Raw genomic sequence first — 18086 nt, forward strand, 5'->3', positions numbered from 1 at the left:
TTGCTAGGGTGCCCTGCCTTATGACTAGAGTAGCCAGGTCAGAAGCATCCCAAACCCTGAGATTGTTGGGGGTGGGCCTTAGTGATGCCATAGGGGAGTGTCCGAGTGATGTCACAGGGCGGGCCCAAGTGATGTCATTGAGCATGATGCCACAGTTCCACAGATACCACAGAACAATCAACCACAGTTGCTTGGTGCATACAATTCAAACAAAAACATTTCTCTGATTGGAAATTAAGATAGAAATCTTAGCTAAAAGGTGGAGCCTGGGTAGGGAATATTTCATCTAGCCTACTTGCTTCTGGCAAAAAGGGTTTAAGTGCCCTCAGGCCAGGCCAGTCGCCAGAAGGCCATTGTAGGAAGAAAGGAGCCTAGTGCTGTGGAGATGTTACATGGGAGCACTCAGGAGTAAAGATGGATGCCCCCAAAGGCTGCAATTCTAAACACACCTACTAAGGAACTAAGCCCCATAGAACTCAATAGGACTTCTCAGTAGATATGGTTTGGATTATGTTGTTGATAAAGCTTGACTAGGGGTCCTCTACAAAGATATCCATATCCAAGCAGGGTTGGCAACCCCCTGCCTGGAATGCCCTGCCCCTACCTTTTAACATGGCTACTCCAAACCTCTTTACTGATTTGACCCTTCAATTCAGAAAGAGGTTTGAGAAATGAGTAACAGTAAGAAGATTCTCTGTCCTTTTCTGTCTCCCCTGTGGGCTGCTATAAACTCACTTTGACCGCCAACCCAATTCCAGTGTATAACAATTGACAGAAAGAAAACACACATGGTTTGGTCTACCTTCATAGGCAGCAGCTTGGAAACAACAATTGCAGCCACGCTGCCCAGTATGTGAATTCTCTTTTACCACTACTGAGCAAGAAACAAACTGTCATGTAAACAACAAGGTGCATCATCAGTGGGTTTAAGGGGGTTGAACGGAGCACATGGAACCACTGTTGTTGCTTCTATGGATGAAAGGGAGTGAGGATAAAGGGCGGGATTAGAGCAGCCAGCTAATTACAGCTCTTAACTGAAGCTGTGGGGGGGCTGACATTTTGGTGTACAGTAGGGCCCTGCTTACTGGCGCTTCGCATTCCGGAGTTCCTCTAATGCAGCAGCGGGAAATTCCCCATTTTAAAGCTGTTTTTGCAATTTTCCAGCATTTTGCGGCATTTTTGCGGCATTTTCACGCAACGCGCCCCATTATAATCAATGAGGTTCCGCTTTACGGCGATTTCCGCTTTACGGCAGGGGCCTGGTCCCTAACCCATCGTATAAGCAGGGCCCTACTGTATATCTCGGAAACCAGACCACCTACAAACTTAATTTTTTAATAAAGTAAGCTGAGAGTCCGGAGATTAAGGTAACTCACCCAGAGATCCAGAGAGCACCCCAAAAATCAGAAGTCTCCGGGCAAAAACCAGACACCTGGCAACCCTACTTACGACTCTCACAAGCATGCATTGCCTGTTCCCCACAGAAGGGAAACAGTACAAGCCTTACTATGCTCATTACAAATTCAATGGGGTTTTCTCCTTAGAACAGAGATAGGGAATTGTGAACCTGCTAGATTAGAACTCCCCTCATCCCTGACCATTGGTCATGCTGTCTGAGGCTGATGGGAGCTGAAGTCCAAAAACCTCTGGATGCCAAAAGGTTCCCCACCCCTGAGTAGGGAAGGAAGTATCTCAGTTCCCTCTGGTTCTCATTTTTCTAGTATTAAATTCAGTTCTCCATAATTCTGCAGCAATTTATTTATTTATTTATTATTTCATTTATATCCCGCCCTTCCCCCCAGCAGGAGCTCAGGGCGGCAAACAAAAGCAGTAAAAACACTTTAAAACATCATAAAAACAGACCTGAAAATACATTAAAACAAAACAACTTTAAAAACATTTTTTTCAAAAAAATTCCTCATGAAAATTCTTCTGCATTTTAGTGCAAATTTCTCCTAGTAAACACATTTTTTGTATGTGGGTTTGACTAATGCACACATTTTTGCAATTTCTCCTAATATAATACATGATTGTGTTTTATTTCCACCAATATATTTATTTTTATGCACACTTTCACATAATATATACATTACAAAAAATGTTTGTTTGGGGAACTGCGTCACCAAATTCGGAGAAGTGCGAATTTCAAAGGACAGCTGTGTTTCAGTTGTCATATAATGCAGATTTGATAATTTGCCTTTAAATGAGAACTGTATCAAATTTCTCCCTTATCCCTACCTTGGGCACAAGCCTTGCTTAGGAAGTACTATTTAGGATCATGACGTGAATTCTATTGATCACTTTGGGAAGAATTTGGGCGATAGATTGTAGAAGGTGCTTATAATAAAAGCTGATACTGGGATGTGTTTTTTGCATCCCTATATTCCTTGACTCAGTTTGCTTGGGTCATTTGGGGCTCTCTGGTCAGATGCAGTGCGTTGTTTACATCTGCTCTTGGCATGTGACACACTGTAGTGTGAATTTTGTGGGGTAGGCAAGAAGAAAGGAAAGAGGATTTTCCTTCTATGTAGGCCTGGATGAAGGATATGGGGAACTAATAGGAGGAAGGGTCTGTCAGCCTTCTGCAACCTGGTGCCCTCTGGATATTTCCCCATCCTGGCACCTCATCAGCTGTGACTATTGATCTGGAGGGTACCAGGCTGGAGAAGGCTGACCCTAAGTGGAATGTCCTATATATGCCCCCCCATAAAAGAGTAAATCATAAAGTTATCAAACAAATTATATAAAATTAACAAATGATTTCAAATCAAAGAGAAAACAAACCTTCAAATATAAATGTTCACTACCCTAATTTATTCATTTTTTCCATTTTCCTGGCTTTGGTTGTGGGAAAATCATTAATGAGGTTATAGTAATTCTATAAATTCACTCTTTGTTCTCTAGAGCACTGTTCTTTAACCTTGACTCCCCAGATGATGATGGACTACAACTCCCAATGACCTTAGCCAATGGCCAAGGATGATGGGAGTTGTAGTCCAACAACCTCTGGGGACCCAAGGTTGAAGAATAGTGCTCTACAGCAGCCTTTCCCAACCAGTGTGCCTCCAGATGTTGTTGGACCACAACTCCCATCAACCTCAGCCAGCATTGCCAATGGTCAGTAAAGATGGGAATTGTGGTCCAACAACATCTGGGGGCACACTGGTTGGGAAAGGCTGCTCTAGAGCAACAAAGCAGTGAGATGCCCTTGAGTCAAAGCAGATTGCAGGCCATTTTTCTATTACTTCAAAAAAGAGAAGGGATGTTCTCTGCTACAGTGAGGGATCATTACTGACAGATGCAGCTCAATGCAGTTTTAACAATTTAGGAAACATTCTATTACAGTGGAGTCCACAAGGACATGGGGTACAACCCCACATATTTGTTTTCACAAACTTTTCTCTCAATATCTAAGAAGGCTATAAATTCAATAAACTACCAAAATTATTTATTGAAATTGTCTGGGTATTTCTGACACAGAAAATTGACACCTGCACTAACTTGAAATATTAGGCAGAAAATTTACCAGGACACTACATTTTATCAATATTGGCATAGGTCTTGTTCTATTGTTCCAATGCAGTCTTCGGTTGGTCAGTGACTTCATTTATTATGTTTCTCCAAGGGGCTCATGATAGCATACATACATGGATTTCCTCTTCCCACTATCCTGCAAACAACTCTTAATGAAAATAAGACAGAGAGAGTGAGTGGCCCAAAGTCACCTAGTGACTTTTGTGGTTCAGAACTTGAAGGCCTAAAAATGAGGTGCTAAGGTTATAATGTGATAAGCCTCGAGAGCCTTGTTAACCTGCTGCTTAAGTGGTGAACATTATGATCTCTTCTGGTTTCTTCTAGACCTAAGATTCTACGATAGCATCCAAGAGAGAGAAAGCTGCCTGAGAGGAACTAGGTAAATTACTTGCCTTCTTCTGGAATAAGTGAGGCTTTTGTTCCCAACAGTGTTATTATCTAGTAAATCCTATGCTATGTATCTTCCTCCATGACATAACTGCTGCAGGGATGATGTGTGGGTTTTATAGGAAACATTTTGCATGTTTGCAATTTCTCATCCTCAGTAGGAGGAAAGTAATTTACAATTATTATAATTCATCCATTTTTACTGGTAAAGTCTATTAATCTACTGTAAGGTCTCTGATCCTCTACGCAGTAGATTAGCTATGCAAATTTGCTTGTTCAGAATTGTTGCATTTGGTATGATGGCATCAAGGCTCCCTTACCTATAGTCATTTCGTACTCATTCTTGATGGAAGCCAACAGTGGCTTGTAGGTTTTGAATTCTTCCATGAAGAACTCAAATATTTCTCTGTAAGGCTAATGAGACAGAGAGAAAGTGAGAAAACAACAAACCCAGTACTGCCATAACCTCTGTTGATTGCATATTTTTTCATATTTAGGCGTGATGACCAATAGTGGGATATAATCTTTTTTTTAAAAAGGGATGCATACTTTATTTTGACTGCTATTAGATTGCTGGACAGTATTTGAAAGAACGAAATTACACTTTTAGTCGCAATAACACTCCAGAACACAGAGCTGGTGTTGGCATCTGGCCTCCTTGGGCACCTGCCAGGATCCCATCCATTTCCAGTCCAGCAGTCTGAGAACCCCAGACAGTGGGTTGAGGTGCCATATTAATTTCCTACAATGCCCCTGATGGAGCATAACTGTGAGCTCTACGGGAAATTAAAATGTCTGCCACCACCAAGTAAGTCAGAGGAGGCCCACCAACAGAGGAGGGGGCTAACTGTGCCCAGGGCCCCCTCAAACTTGGAACCAGCCCTAGTAGTGCCACATAACTCAGAGAGGAGACATGAGACCTGGCATATTCAAAACAAATTACTGTTAAAAGGGGATTCGACAAATTTATGGAGGATAAGGTGACCAGTGGCTACCTAAGAGGCACCATGCCTGTGCAGTATCAACAGGAAAGGGCTATTACCCTCATATCCTGTTTGTGGGGGTCATAGAGGCATCTAGTTGGCTATTGTGGGAATCAGGATGCTGGACTATATAGGACTTTGGTCTTATCCAGCAGAACTCTTAAGTTTTTATGTTCATTTTGCTGTCATTGCTGGTCACAGCAGCCTTCTATATTCACCCCTTTCCCTTTAATAATAAACCTCTTGGTGGACCTTAGTAAATGTGTTCATACCCAAGGTTTTACAGTCAACAGTATCTGTACTAGAACTGTTCAATGGTCAGACCTGGAGTTTAAGTTCCTGAACCTTCCCTTTAGTAAAGTCCAGAGCTTGCAGTTCTCTCCGCAGATGGGATTCCAGATCTTGGAGGTAGCGTGGCTTTGATATGGAAAGAGGAAATTGCTCTTTGTTGGTGCTGGAAGGTAAAAAAATTAAATTTTACTACATACAAATTTTCACATTTCAGTATCCTACACTTTTTATTATCATGCCAGATTTCTCTTCCAAAATATCTGCATTTCAGAAGGAAAATTCAGTACACACTAGGAAAGCTGTGTACACTGCTTACAGAGATGTAAAATGGCTCCCAATGGTCACACCTAAACAGACAAACTGATTTACCAGCCATTCCCTCTTCCAAGAGCACCTTAGGAGTTCTGACACGGTATTAGGAACATTTAACACAAGTCTCTGCACATTATTAAACGACAGCTCCTAGAATTCCCTGGAGAAAACTATTAGAAAATAAAAATCCATATCAAAAGCACTGACTTAAAGCTGCAAAACAGAAGCTCAAAAGCAAAGCACCATAAGTAATGAGCGGGAGTGGAACTCAGAGGGGCTACATTAACAGGTCCAAAGTTGACCTCCTTTGTATAATTAAGCCATGCCTCTAGAGCACGGGTGGGAAACCTTTGTCAGGCTGAGGGCCGCATTTCCTTCTGGGCAGCCTTTCAGGGGCCATATGCCAGTGGAGAGCAGGGCCAGGAGCAAAAGTGGGCAGAGCAATGAAGGTTAATTTTACCTTTGTGCGATAGGCTAGTTTCTACGCATACTCACACATCCTTCTCTATCCTTTACCCAGGCAAGCAAGAAGCATGGTCAGAGTTCAAGGGCACATTCCAGCAAGGCAAAAACATTCAAGGAGGGTACAAGGCAGTGCCAGTAACTAGTGAAGCTGAGGAAGATTCCAAGGGCCAGATAGAGAGACCTGGAGGGCCACATTTGGCCTCCGGGCCTTAGGTTCCCCACTCCTGCTCTATAATGAGTGGGAGGAGAAAACCCATTCTGGACACCCTCCTCCACTGATAGAGAGGTCTTGGCACCTTACCAGACTACAGTTCCCAGGATTCTCTGTATAAATTCAATATCCATTTGTAGTGGTGATAAGCCTGGAAAACCTCACTTTTAATGCACTAGTAAAAATGTTGCTCTCACATACCATTGCCATTTGGGGACAGTGCAAGGTTTTCGATTCTGCAGGATAATTTGCCCCGGTGCATATGCAGGCCATGAAGACAACTGACTGCTAGAGAGGCCCTGAGAAAAGGAAAAGTGATGGATGATGATAATTGGCCTCCCTGTGCGGTTCAAGCAGGAACCCTGGTGTCAGTGTGGTTCACAACCCTCGCTTCATAGTGATTTCAGCTGGGGGAGGGGGGAATGTATCCACCTACTAGCAATTTCAGCTTAGGAACTGCAACATAGGAGCTTTATTGCAAAAGTTAGAAAATCTCCACTTCTAGCATTCAGCACCAGAATGGCTCAGCTCTTTGAATAACAAGCAATCACCCAGCAAGGGAAGAGAACAGGTCCCAGTCTTAGGCTGCAATCCTAGCCCAACTTACCTAGGAATATGAATTCATATGACTGACTTCTGAGTAGACATGATTAGGATTGTGTTATCAGTGTCTCCTGAGCAGAGCTGTACCCCTTGTGTCCTTTTCCATCAGGGTGAAACAGGCTATTCCTTCCCTTACTTAGGAGAGGAGATACAAGTGTTTCAAGCACTCTTTGATGCTTAATATATTACAGCAGTTGCAATAAAGCATGTTGCAGCAACAACTCCTGTTCATTCATTGACTTCCCCCCCATGCATTGGAAAGCAATGAATCACCCCGTCCCTCCATGTTCTTGCTATAATCAATTTAAAGGCCCACTACCACCAAACTGCATTCCCTAAAATCTAACATGCCAAGAGACTGGATAACACTGGACTACACTGCAGGATTGTCATACACCACTCTCTCTCTCTCTCTCTCTCTGAGCCCTCCCCTTAGCAATACAAGTATAACAACACTAGTTTACTTTGCATGGATCACATAACCCATACTTTCTCAAGCCCACTGCAAGGCAGATTTACTAATGATGGATTTCATTTGCATTTTGATCAGCAGGACAGTATTTTTAAAAAATGTTTACATACTCAGGAAAAAAACATGAAATTGAACCTAGGTTACAAAGAGCATGAAATTCTTCCTGTCTTTGCTGCTACCATTTCCTTTTGAGTGGACACACCACTGTCCATAGCTACACTAATATCCTGGATTTCTTTATTGTTTTCTCTGGGCAGGAATTACTTCTTTACCAGGGAAGAGGGGGAAAAAACACAGCTTCAAAATAAACCAGGAAGTCTCTTTTCCACTGTCTGAGCCTAGAGAAAAACTAGGGGTTGCACACAGACCAGAGAAGACCAAAAAAAAGGCTTCAACATGAACCAGAAACTCCTTTCTCCAGAAGGGACTTCCTGGCTAATTTTGAAGCTGTTTCTTGGTCTTCCCTGGTGTGTGTGCAGCTCTAGAATTTGTCTGTAGCATTCATTAGCCACAGATATGATCTTGCCCATTGGCTAAAAACAGTGCAAGGTGGTACTGGATTTATTCCTTACAAATAAATTAGTTAGAATTATGCCCACATATTATGTTTTGTATCTCTGATCCTCCATACGTAGAGACTTACCTTTTTTAAAAAAAAAAATGAAGCTCAGAGTCTGGGCCCCTCTGCTGGCTCTGAGCCTGGTACAACAGTACGCCCAGTTGGGCATCCCAGGGACAGGATAGGAAGTCAGGGTATAAATATTTTAAAGAAAATAGCAAACAATTTGGAACAATGTGTAAGCCAACAAAGAAGGCACTTGGGTAGGTTCCATAGGAAGGGCATCAGAGGATTCCCCTTGCCTAAACCTGTAGCCACAGTGGGAGCCCAAAGAGGATAACTGCAGTGGTTAGCAGGCTCCTTGCTGGAGCTGCTCAAACTCACCAGAGATTTTCGTTTCTTCTGAGCATGAGATGATTCCTTTAGAACAGGCAAGCTTTCTTGGTAACCCTGAGAAGATTGCGGGAATGAGACCCTGGATAAATGGTAAGAAGAGGAAATTGCAATGCCACTGAGAAAGTTGCTCAATCAAAGGGTGAGTGAATAATGTCATTCATTCTTCTCAATCCCCTGCCTCCTTATTGTATCTCAAAGGAAAGTCTGTTAACACAAATGGGTCAGCTGCTAGGAATAGACTCCTTAGTTGCTATGGGTTGTACCCAATGCTAGCCCTACTTAGAGCAGACCCACTGAAATGAATGAACCTAAGTTGCTCATGCCCATTAACTTCAATGGGTCTACTCTTAAGTGGCACTAGCACTGAATACCACCCTATGTGATTATATCTTTTCATTGTCACAGTCCTGCATCCAAAAACATGTAATTGTGATTTAAACATAATGAAAAAAAATGGAAATGGACTGCCTTCAAGTCGATTCCGACTTATGGCGACCCTATGAATAGGGCTTTCATGGTAAGCGGTATTTAGAGGGGGTTTACCATTGCCTCCCTCTGAGGCTGAGAGGCGGTGACTGGCCCAAGGTCACCCAGTGAGCTTCATGGCTGTGTGGGAAATCGAACCCTGGTCTCCCAGGTCATAGTCCAACACTCTAACCACTATGCCACACTGGCTCTGTGATATATATTAATAAGGTTTTCATGGTAAGCAGTATTCAGAGGCGGTTTACCATTGCCTCCCTCTGAGGCTGAGAGGCAGTGACTGGCCCCAGGTCACCCAGTGAGCTTCATGGCTGTGTGGGGTTTCGAACCCTGGTCTCCCAAGCCATAGTCCAACACCTTAACCACTATACCACACTAGCTCTCTTAAACATAATATTACTGCTTTTTCATGAAGCCAGGAACATACATCAGGCTCACATTCTCATCCCTTGACCCTCCTTTCACATGCTGGCTTTGGCACATAGGTACTGATATGTTTGTAGCAGAGTTCCCTGTTCTACCCCAAAAGGGGAACATTGATTTCATGTCAGTTTCCTAACCAGGATAGTAAGGGTATGCTGGTTGAGGGGCTATGGAATTTGGCATAAGCCCTGCTCTGCTGGCAGAACAACAGATTTAATGACACTATGACAGATATGCTAGTGGAATAGATATACTGGTGGAAGACCACATTCACACCATACATTTATTTCACTATCATTCCACTTTAAACCGTCATGGCTTCCCGAAAGAATCCTGGGAAGTGTAGGTTGTGAAGGGTGCTGAGAGTTGTTAGGGGCAGAGCTTGGAAAAAATACTTTTTTAAACTACAACTCCCATCAGCCCCAGCCAGCATGGCCACTGGATTGGGCTGATGGGAGTTGTAGTTCAAAAAAGTAACTTTTCCAAGCTCTGGAACTTAAACGACACCTATTTCCCTCACAGAGCTACAATTTCCAGCATTCTCTGGGAAGAGCGACTGACTGTTAAACCTCTCTGGAAATTCTAGCTCTGTGAGGATAATAAGGGTTGCCTAACAACTCTTAGCACCCTTCACAAACTACACTTCCCAGGATTCTTTGTTGAAGCCATGACAGTTTAAAATGGAATGATAGTGAAATAAATGTATGGTATGAACGTGGCCAAATACTCCATGGTAGAGCCATTCCCAGCAGCAAAGATAGTGCTCCACTGATGTGTTCAAATAGTGTATCTTTCATGCCAGTGGCGTATGTTGAATTCTACCAGTGTCGCAAGACTTATGTCAAATTCTATGGGTAATATTCAACTAAGCCCTACTCAGAGTAGACCACCGGAATTAACAAATCTAAGTTGGTCCTGTTCATTAACTTCAATGGATCTACTTTGAGTAAGGCTAGTGCTGGCTGAATTCCACCCTATGGTCCATCGGCAGGTATGAAATTGCTCTGTAAGATAACATCTCCATCACTCCCAGATTCACTAACTACCTTGGTATTACTGTAGGCTGAGTTAGTCCTTTTCCAGAGTGACGCTTTCATTGTGACGCTTTCATTCTGGTTCCTATCAGTTGATGGAATAACCTCCAGGAAACCTCCAGACCCACAGGCCTCATTAGGTCTGCCAAACCACCCCACTTGGCCCAAGAGACTGTTTTATTCATCCACACCCACCTGCCCTACACTTGATGTCATATAAGTTCTCAGGTATGGCACAGGGAAAGACATAGCTGGGCCAAAACAGAGTTTGCAGGCACCAATCTGCTGATTGCTAGCACCTTCAAAGCTCTGTGCTGCGCTTTTGTTTACGTGGCTTGATTTCAAACCACACAAACAGAAACAGGTCATCTGACATAGTTGTAACATCAGGTGATTGACAGGTAGGCAGCCCCATCCACCTGTCAAACGTGGCTTGTGGAGGTGGGGCAGATAAGCATCACTGGTTTTTATTTTAAATTCAGGTTAATTGCTCCTGCTTAATCCTGGTGACTACAGCTGTGTGGAGAAATCCAATGGAGCCCCATGTATGTTCATCTCTGAAAGGCTAATCACAGCCCAGTGTGTGTTTGATCACTAACTGTATGGGAGATCATCTGGGAGCACCATAGATGTGGCTCTAAGTTTCTATGAGGAAGGGCAAGACACAAAGGTAATAAATTATCAAATAGGACACAGTAAATAAACAAACATTCCCAGGTGTGTTTTGGAGGGGGGACACGTTGGGACTTCGTCCCATTACTTTTTTCATATAACATCATGGATGTTTTTTTCTTTATTGCTATAATTTTCCAAGTCAGTTATGCAGTCCCCAATACTGTCAGTGGTATAACCTTAAAAGGGGTGGCAGTGAGAGGCCTGGCATGACTCACAAAGGGATCCTGCACTTCTCAATTTGCCACTACATTAGTGAACATTCCCCTATAGTAGGCAGTTGCTGCCAAAGAAGCTCATAAAGCACAAGTGGGGAACCTGCAGGCCAAATGCCGCTTCTGCAAATCTTCTGCTGCAGGTTGCCTACTAGTTCCCCTGCCAAAATCACCCCCCCACCCTGCGCTCCCTTCAGCCTGCCAAACAAGTGTCTGGTGGGCTGCAGAGGGGAACGCAATCTACATGGGGAGGAAGATGCATAGGGATGACTATTCCTTTTTGCCTTCTTCCCCTTTGCAAGTATGATTTCCAAACCCCACAAAACGGTTGGTTGGCAGGCTGAGGGGAGCACATTTGATTGCACCATTCTGCTGGGCAGTGGTGAGTGAGGTGGTAATGCACAGAGATCTCTGCCCAGTGCCTACCTCCTTGCTGCCCAGTGCCTAGCGGAAGAGATGAGGAAGTCTTCCCAGCACCAATCAGTTGGGGAGCGGGGAGTTATGTCATGCCTGCAGCCTCCTGCCTGCCTACGTGTGTCAGTGTGTCTGAGAGAGTGGAGAAGGTGCACATGTGTGTATGTGGCCTATTAGCTGCCACTGAATGCAGCCCTCGGGGCCAAAAAGATGACCCACCCTTATCATAAAGCAACAATGCTTACTGCAACCCCAAAGATGAATTGAAATAATTTACTCTTCTTTGTATTGTAATACCTTTTCTCACTGTCCTGACCACTGGTCCTGAAATAAAAAGAGAGAAAAAATATTATATGGCCACAACATGTGACTGAACCGTACCAAGGTCTAGTTATTTAAACAGCGAAGGTATCTTTGCTATCATTTTCCAAGAAGGAGAGCACAGAAAACCAGGAAATTTTGCCCATGCATACAGAACATTTTACCAAAATGCCTAAAACACTCAGGAACAAACTGCAGACACCAGGACCAGCCCCACCATTAGGCAGAATGAGGTACCTGCCTTAGGCAGCAAATGGGGTGGGGTGGGGTGTTGGAATATATGGGGTTCAACTCCAACTTGTGGGTTGAGGCTGCATGGGGCTAAAGGCATAGCTAGAGAGGAGACCTCTTGGTTGCTAGGCTATACCTGTCCTTTGATCTCCTGCTGTCTCTTCCTTCCTGCTAGACTGATATGCAAGGGATGTTGATCTCAGTTCCTTCCCGCCTTCCCAATTTAGTCATCTTCTTTCTCGAGAGGGGAGCAGACATCTTTCCTTTGTCTCTCCCTCTCAACCAGCATGAGGGCTAGCACTGGGACCAGTGCCGGCTGCTCCAACATAGCTAGTTAGCTAGATCTAGAACTCTTTCCTATCAAACATGTACTTCCAGAATAAAGTAGTTCTTTCTTATTTTAAAGCTTAAAGCCTCTGTCTGACTAATTTGCAGGGAAGGTAGAATCTTAGCAAAGGTTCAAACACACACACACAAGCTCGCTCAAAGCTCTCCATTCTGCTACACAACTCTGCAGGGTCCTACAGGACACTGGGCCCAGCCAATGGGGGAGGAGTAATGGCAAAGTAATGGAGGACAGAGCTGTGTGTGCTCTGTGGTTTGTCCTGAGTCCCCTAAGCTAGCCTGTTACCCTCAGGTGTGGTGGAGGATGTTGTCTCATTACTAGCGTTGAAGTAAGAGTCAAGTTGGCTTCAAACGGAGTGGCACCACCTTCACCAAATGCCTTGGGCCGGCACTGAGGGTCACATTGGAAGCATATAATAAAGCGGAATACTGATCTCAATACTGTATAGCAGAAGTGGGGAACCTCAGACTTAGAGGCCAAACGTGGCCCTTCAAGTCTCCCTGTCTGGCCCTCAGGACTCTTCCCAGGCCCACACCCCTTACTGGCTCTGCTTCATACCCTAAGTGTTTTTGCCTGGCTGGCATGTGGCCTTGAACTCTGACAATGCCTCTTGCTTGCCTGGATATAAAGGACAGAGACGGTGAATGGACGTAGAAGGTAGTTTACTGTGCAAAAGGAAAACGTACATATGTTGCTCCACCCACTTTTGACTCTAGCCCTGCCCACCACTGGCATCATGTGGCCATAGAAAGTTGCCCAGAAGGGAATGGGGCCCTTGGGCTGAAAAAGGTTCCTCACTCTTCCGGTATAGCATAGGGTTAATATAATTTTCATCAAATGTTTGTGACAGGGCCGTAGCTGAACTATAGCTGGTGAATGCATTGCACTTACTCTATATGAGTTTCTTTCCTGGACATTTTTTTTCTTAATAATGTTATTTGTTATTTAGTTTAATTTTTGTAAATTGTATTGCTTTCATTGATGTGTTTTTATACTTGTGTTTATTTTTCTTTGTAAGCCGCCTTAAGGGCCTTCGGCCGAAAAGCGGGTATAAATAAATTTATAACAACAACAATAATATGAGATTCTTGAGGGGAATAGGAGCCTCCTAACAACTCTCAGCACCCTTCACAAACTACACTTCCTAGGATACTTTGGGGAAAGCCATTACTGTTTAAAGTGGAACAATAGTGGAATAAATGTATGGCATTAATGTGGTCCTGGTCGAAAGCAGCTTCCTAATATGTTCCTAGGAACACCGTAGAAACTATCAAAAACAACATGCATCAGACCATGTGCGAAGTGCCTTTCCTTAAGGCAAAAGCAGGCCTTTCTCACCACTTTAGGATTAAGAACGTGGTTCCAGAAGAGACTTCCCCTCGTTCCATCTCGAAGGACTCACCCGAAAAGGCTTGAGGCGCGATTCTCCATGGCGGCGATGAGGAAGGAGGAGCGGCGCCGGCGGAGGTTGTTTACGCTCGGTCGCCATAGCAACATACACCACCTCCAGTCTAGACTGAGGCCGCGGCGCCTTCTAGAGGCGTCCGAGACAACGCGCGACCCAATGTCGGTAAGGGCAGAGGATTTCATGCCAGTGTCCCGGTACATAATACAGTGGGGTACCTTTCGGCAGGGGAAGCTGATGTTTGCCTTCAGGAGGCTGATATGAAGCATTTGACATGGGGAATTGCGTAAGGGAACGTTTGCTAGTCGTGCCGTGTGACTCGTGAGCCCTTCAGGAGATGCTACAGGTGATGCGTTTAGATGGAAGGGCTAGTCGTGTCGCATCCTGTGGAGCACAGAAGGAGTTTTGTTTTGTTTTTGCTGCTCCAAATGCGGCCTTGCAGCGCATGAAGGGCTCAATCCTGCGTATATAAAAACGAGCCTCTTATAGAAGAGGCGAACTGTGTTTTGAGGTGGTGGTGAAGCTGATGTCATTTTCTTGAAATGATGCGTGCGTGACACTCTGTGTATGCATACGTGTGTGACTGCCGTCACCGGGTACCAATATCTGTCCACCTGTCTTCCTTCCCCTCCCCATTAGTTTATCACCGGATGGTAACTATGTGTTTTTAATCAGAAGTGAATCCCACTTTATCCTGCAGGGCTTGTTCCCACTTTAAGCAAGCATAGGACTGCAGCCGTGTTGCGCAACTCCGAACATCCTTACTCTGACTGTGGCGTTCACTCGCCCCAGCTTAAGAGCCCTTAAAGGTGAGAAATCTCCTGGGCTAATACAGCAGAGTCCTTATCATACTCATTATCCCGGCGTGCTCTGCGATGCAAATAGTGGGGCGGGCCCTCCTTTGCGGTGTTCCTCGGGACTTGTAGTCACTTACTACCCGGTTTGACACAGTCCAGAAGGGGCCTTGGGACTCGTTTTCCCATCGCGCCCTTCGGTCCCATTGTGGCCGAGCCCGCCTCCCATTGGACAGCCAGGGAAACGGGTCCAGCTCCCCTCCTTCTGACACAATAGTAGATCCAAGATGGCGGACGTGGGTGCAGCTCTCTTACCTGGGGGAGACTCGGCGCTGCCCCCACCGCCGCCGCCTCCCCCGCCCGAGGAGCAGGAGCTGAGCCAGCGCCTCCGCCGCCTCTACCCGGCTGTAAACCAGGCCGAAACGCCGCTGCCGCGCGCCTGGAGCCCCAAGGACAAGTATAACTATATTGGCCTCTCCCAGGGCAATCTGCGCGTCCACTATAAAGGTAGGGGGGATGGGGAAGGCGGCAGGGGGAGATGGTTGGAGGGGGAAGATTCAGGGCGGCGGCGATTGGGGCGAGGCCTTGTGTCTGTTGGGGGGGCACCCGATGAAGGTGGGAGGAGAGAGGCGAAGATGGTACCGGGCTTGCGGGTGGGATGAAAAAATGCTTCGGGGAGAAGGAGAAGCAACAGCAGCAGCGTGGGAGGGAGAATACGAAGGCAAAGGGGGCGTGTTGGCAATAGGGTCTTGGTAAGCCCTTCTTGGGTCTGGGGGTGGGGGTGTCGTGGGGAAGCTGATTCATACAGAATCCTTTCAAAGGTATTTTGAGGATGGGGAACGCAGACGGGTTGGGGCTTGGCTCGACTTGGCTTCATTTGACTTGTCTGCTGTGCTGACAGTGATGGGATCTTCTCAGGGGTCAGCCCAGTTTGTGTGGTGCATATAGAAGGGGGTTTGTCCTGTCCTGATAGTTACTGGGATTGGCATGAGCTTCCTCCAGGAGAGAGGAACCTGATTGTTGTTTGCATCCCAGCAGAAATTAATTCCTTTGCTCTTCCCTTGGAATTCAGAGTGCTTGTCTGTCCCAAACTTGGAACCGTGTGCCTATCTTTCTTGTCATTTCTTGCAAACTGACAAAGGAAGAACCAGAGCAAAGCATGCCGTCTCCTTGTCCTTTCCTCTGGTGCAGTGCAGGGGCCTGCCGCTTTATCAACCAGACAGCCTCTTCGTCTTCTGGATTTTTGTGCAGAATGATTCTGGCTCTTGCAGAGTCCCTGTCCTAGTCTGACAGTTGCCATTGAGGAGTAAAAGAGGCTGTGATCTCATTTTTCCTTTCCTTTATTCAGGACATGGAAAAAATCACAAGGATGCTGCTTCAGTCAGGGCTACCCACCCCATCCCTGCAGCCTGTGGTATTTATTACTTTGAAGTGAAGATAGTCAGTAAAGGAAGAGATGGGTAAGTATGCACTTCTTGTCCATCATGTACAATTTTTCTTTCTGTCTTCTAGAGGGTTTTGGAACTAGTCTCACTGGTTGATAGGGACATATTGGATGGGGGGTGGGGGAGAAACATTAAGGGTTGTTCCAACTAAGTCATACCCAGAGTAGATCAATTGAAATTAATGGCCATACTAACTTAGGTCCATTGATTTCAGTGGGTCTGCTCTGAACATGACTTAGTTGAATGCAACCTAAAGTGTCTGTGTAGTCCAACATGTAGGAAGTTGCACCTTTTAATTTTAAAATAGGGAAATGAGCCAGTTTCTTTGGTTTGGATTCATGTTCAGTTGGGAGGATACCCTGTGATTCAAGTTCAACTCCAGTTCAAGTTAAAAAACCGGTTTGACTTCCTGCCATCAAATGCCAAGCCAGTAATATAGACTGAGGTGAGGCATGCTTATTATGCTGCTCCCTTTGCTGGCTATTAGTGGGTAATTATACCAGGCTTGCATCTTAAAATTCCAGTATGGCTTATTAGTGTGTCGGGACTGAAATCCAATATGGCAGTGATTGTAAGGCATGTGGAGGAAAACCATCCTTGTAGCTGAGTGGAACTGAACAAACTGTTGCTCCATATGTGGTGTAAAACAATTATGTATAAGAGTTTTCTACTTGTATTGGCCCAAGGCAAAGATTATGGACAAGAAGAAACTGAGGGTATAGATGGCCCATTAAACTTACAGGGTAGTGAGAATTGAGGATCAGTAATCTCTGATCAAAATAGGAAAATGAGTCTTTTCATCCAGTAAAACAACAACAGGAAATATTTTTTCGAGTGATACCTTCTTAGGCCATGCACTGGAATACATTTTTCTGTAATAGCCTCATTGTCTTTGGTCCTATTTACTTTAGTGCAAATATCTTTGAATTAATAATCACAAATTGTGGTGGTTATGGTGCTCTTTTGAGGCTCTTAATAATGAAGCAAACTTTTTTTTTCAAAGGTGAGGTGCTGAGAAAAAACAAAGTCAAATGTGGAGGAGACTGGGTTAGTTGCTTTGCCAGAAATCGTTTTTGTTCATTGAAGAACGATTGATAGCTTTAGAAGAGGAGAAATAAGAGCCTGGAAATTATTATAATTATTTATTAAATTTCTATACCGCCCCATAGCCGAAGCTCTCTGGGCGGTTTACAACATAAAAATCAATATACAATATATAATATACAATTCATAATTAAAATGAAAAACAATACATCACATTTTAAATAAACATAAGTAAACAATAAATCTCAACAATATACATAACAGAATAAATAAAACAAACCAAACATAGCAATTATAACAATATCTACAACATATTCTCCAATGTCCCAATGGGAGGTTAACGTTGATGGCTTGCATTTGAAGAATAGTTATGCTAGATTGCTGGGTGTTGTAGTAATGATGAAATCACATTTGTGGACACCTGTAAATCCAGTGTCGCTACATGGGTGTGAAGACTAGAAAACACCTCTTCTAAATAGCGTTTCCTCACTCTGTTACTCAGAATGTTTTTGTGTCTTTGTCCCAGTTGCTAAAGTGAGAAATCACATACCAGCTGCTCTTGAAGTATCTGTCTAGAGTAGGCATCGCTAGCTTGTACCAGATGCTCTATTTTTAGGGTCCTGTCTAGGCAATTGATGACGTGGAAGTATAGAATGTTTAGATTCATAATCAAATACCTTGTGGGGAACAGTGATTTATACCCTGTTAGTTACGCCCAGTAGCTATTGGGCGCATTGATACTGTATTTTAGTCAAGCTATCCATAGCTCCCTATGTTGGAATGGGGCTCTCATTACTTAAGACTGACTTTGCACCAACAGCGGTGGATATGGGATGATGCTTTGTTCATGATTCTGTTGAAAAGTCACAGTTGGGGGTTCCAAGGCAGTTGAGAATCAGAAACCTCCTGATGAACTGGGGAAAGCAGAAGTCTGCTTTTCTAAATTATCACGGTATTGTCGGGAAATTTAAGTTATGCAAATACCTTGTCCTGGAATACCAATTGTGCTTCCCAGACCTAAGAGAAGTATTTCACTTTCAACGAAT

General features: G+C 44.4%; 2 protein-coding genes across 6 annotated transcripts in view; one reads left to right on the top strand and one right to left on the bottom strand.

Annotated features, from left to right (window-relative positions):
- Positions 1-13818, bottom strand: part of TSNAXIP1 (translin associated factor X interacting protein 1) — a 35994-nt gene extending 22176 nt beyond the window's left edge. The window contains exons 1-6 of one of the 4 annotated variants that reach the window (XM_061594287.1): positions 13755-13818; positions 11752-11778; positions 8202-8292; positions 6385-6482; positions 5229-5358; positions 4242-4335 (exon numbers count right to left, since the gene is read on the bottom strand). In XM_061594287.1, the coding sequence (XP_061450271.1) occupies positions 4242-4335; positions 5229-5358; positions 6385-6482; positions 8202-8292; positions 11752-11778; positions 13755-13783 (469 nt within the window). In that variant the 5' untranslated portion in view covers positions 13784-13818. Of the gene's footprint in view, positions 1-4241; positions 4336-5228; positions 5359-6384; positions 6483-8201; positions 8293-11751; positions 11779-13690 lie in introns of those variants that run through there. The other 3 variants (XM_061594286.1, XM_061594289.1, XM_061594288.1) reach the window with 3 other exon arrangements.
- Positions 13819-14681: 863 nt separating this feature from the next.
- RANBP10 (RAN binding protein 10) overlaps positions 14682-18086 on the top strand; it is a 49353-nt gene continuing 45948 nt past the window's right edge. The window contains exons 1-2 of one of the 2 annotated variants that reach the window (XM_061593779.1): positions 14682-15058; positions 15900-16011. In XM_061593779.1, the coding sequence (XP_061449763.1) occupies positions 14839-15058; positions 15900-16011 (332 nt within the window). In that variant the 5' untranslated portion in view covers positions 14682-14838. The remainder of the gene's footprint in view (positions 15059-15899; positions 16012-18086) is intronic. The other variant, XM_061593778.1, reaches the window with a different exon arrangement.

Source organism: Rhineura floridana, chromosome 13 (assembly GCF_030035675.1).
Source record: "Rhineura floridana isolate rRhiFlo1 chromosome 13, rRhiFlo1.hap2, whole genome shotgun sequence".
NCBI classification, from domain to species: domain Eukaryota; kingdom Metazoa; phylum Chordata; class Lepidosauria; order Squamata; family Rhineuridae; genus Rhineura; species Rhineura floridana.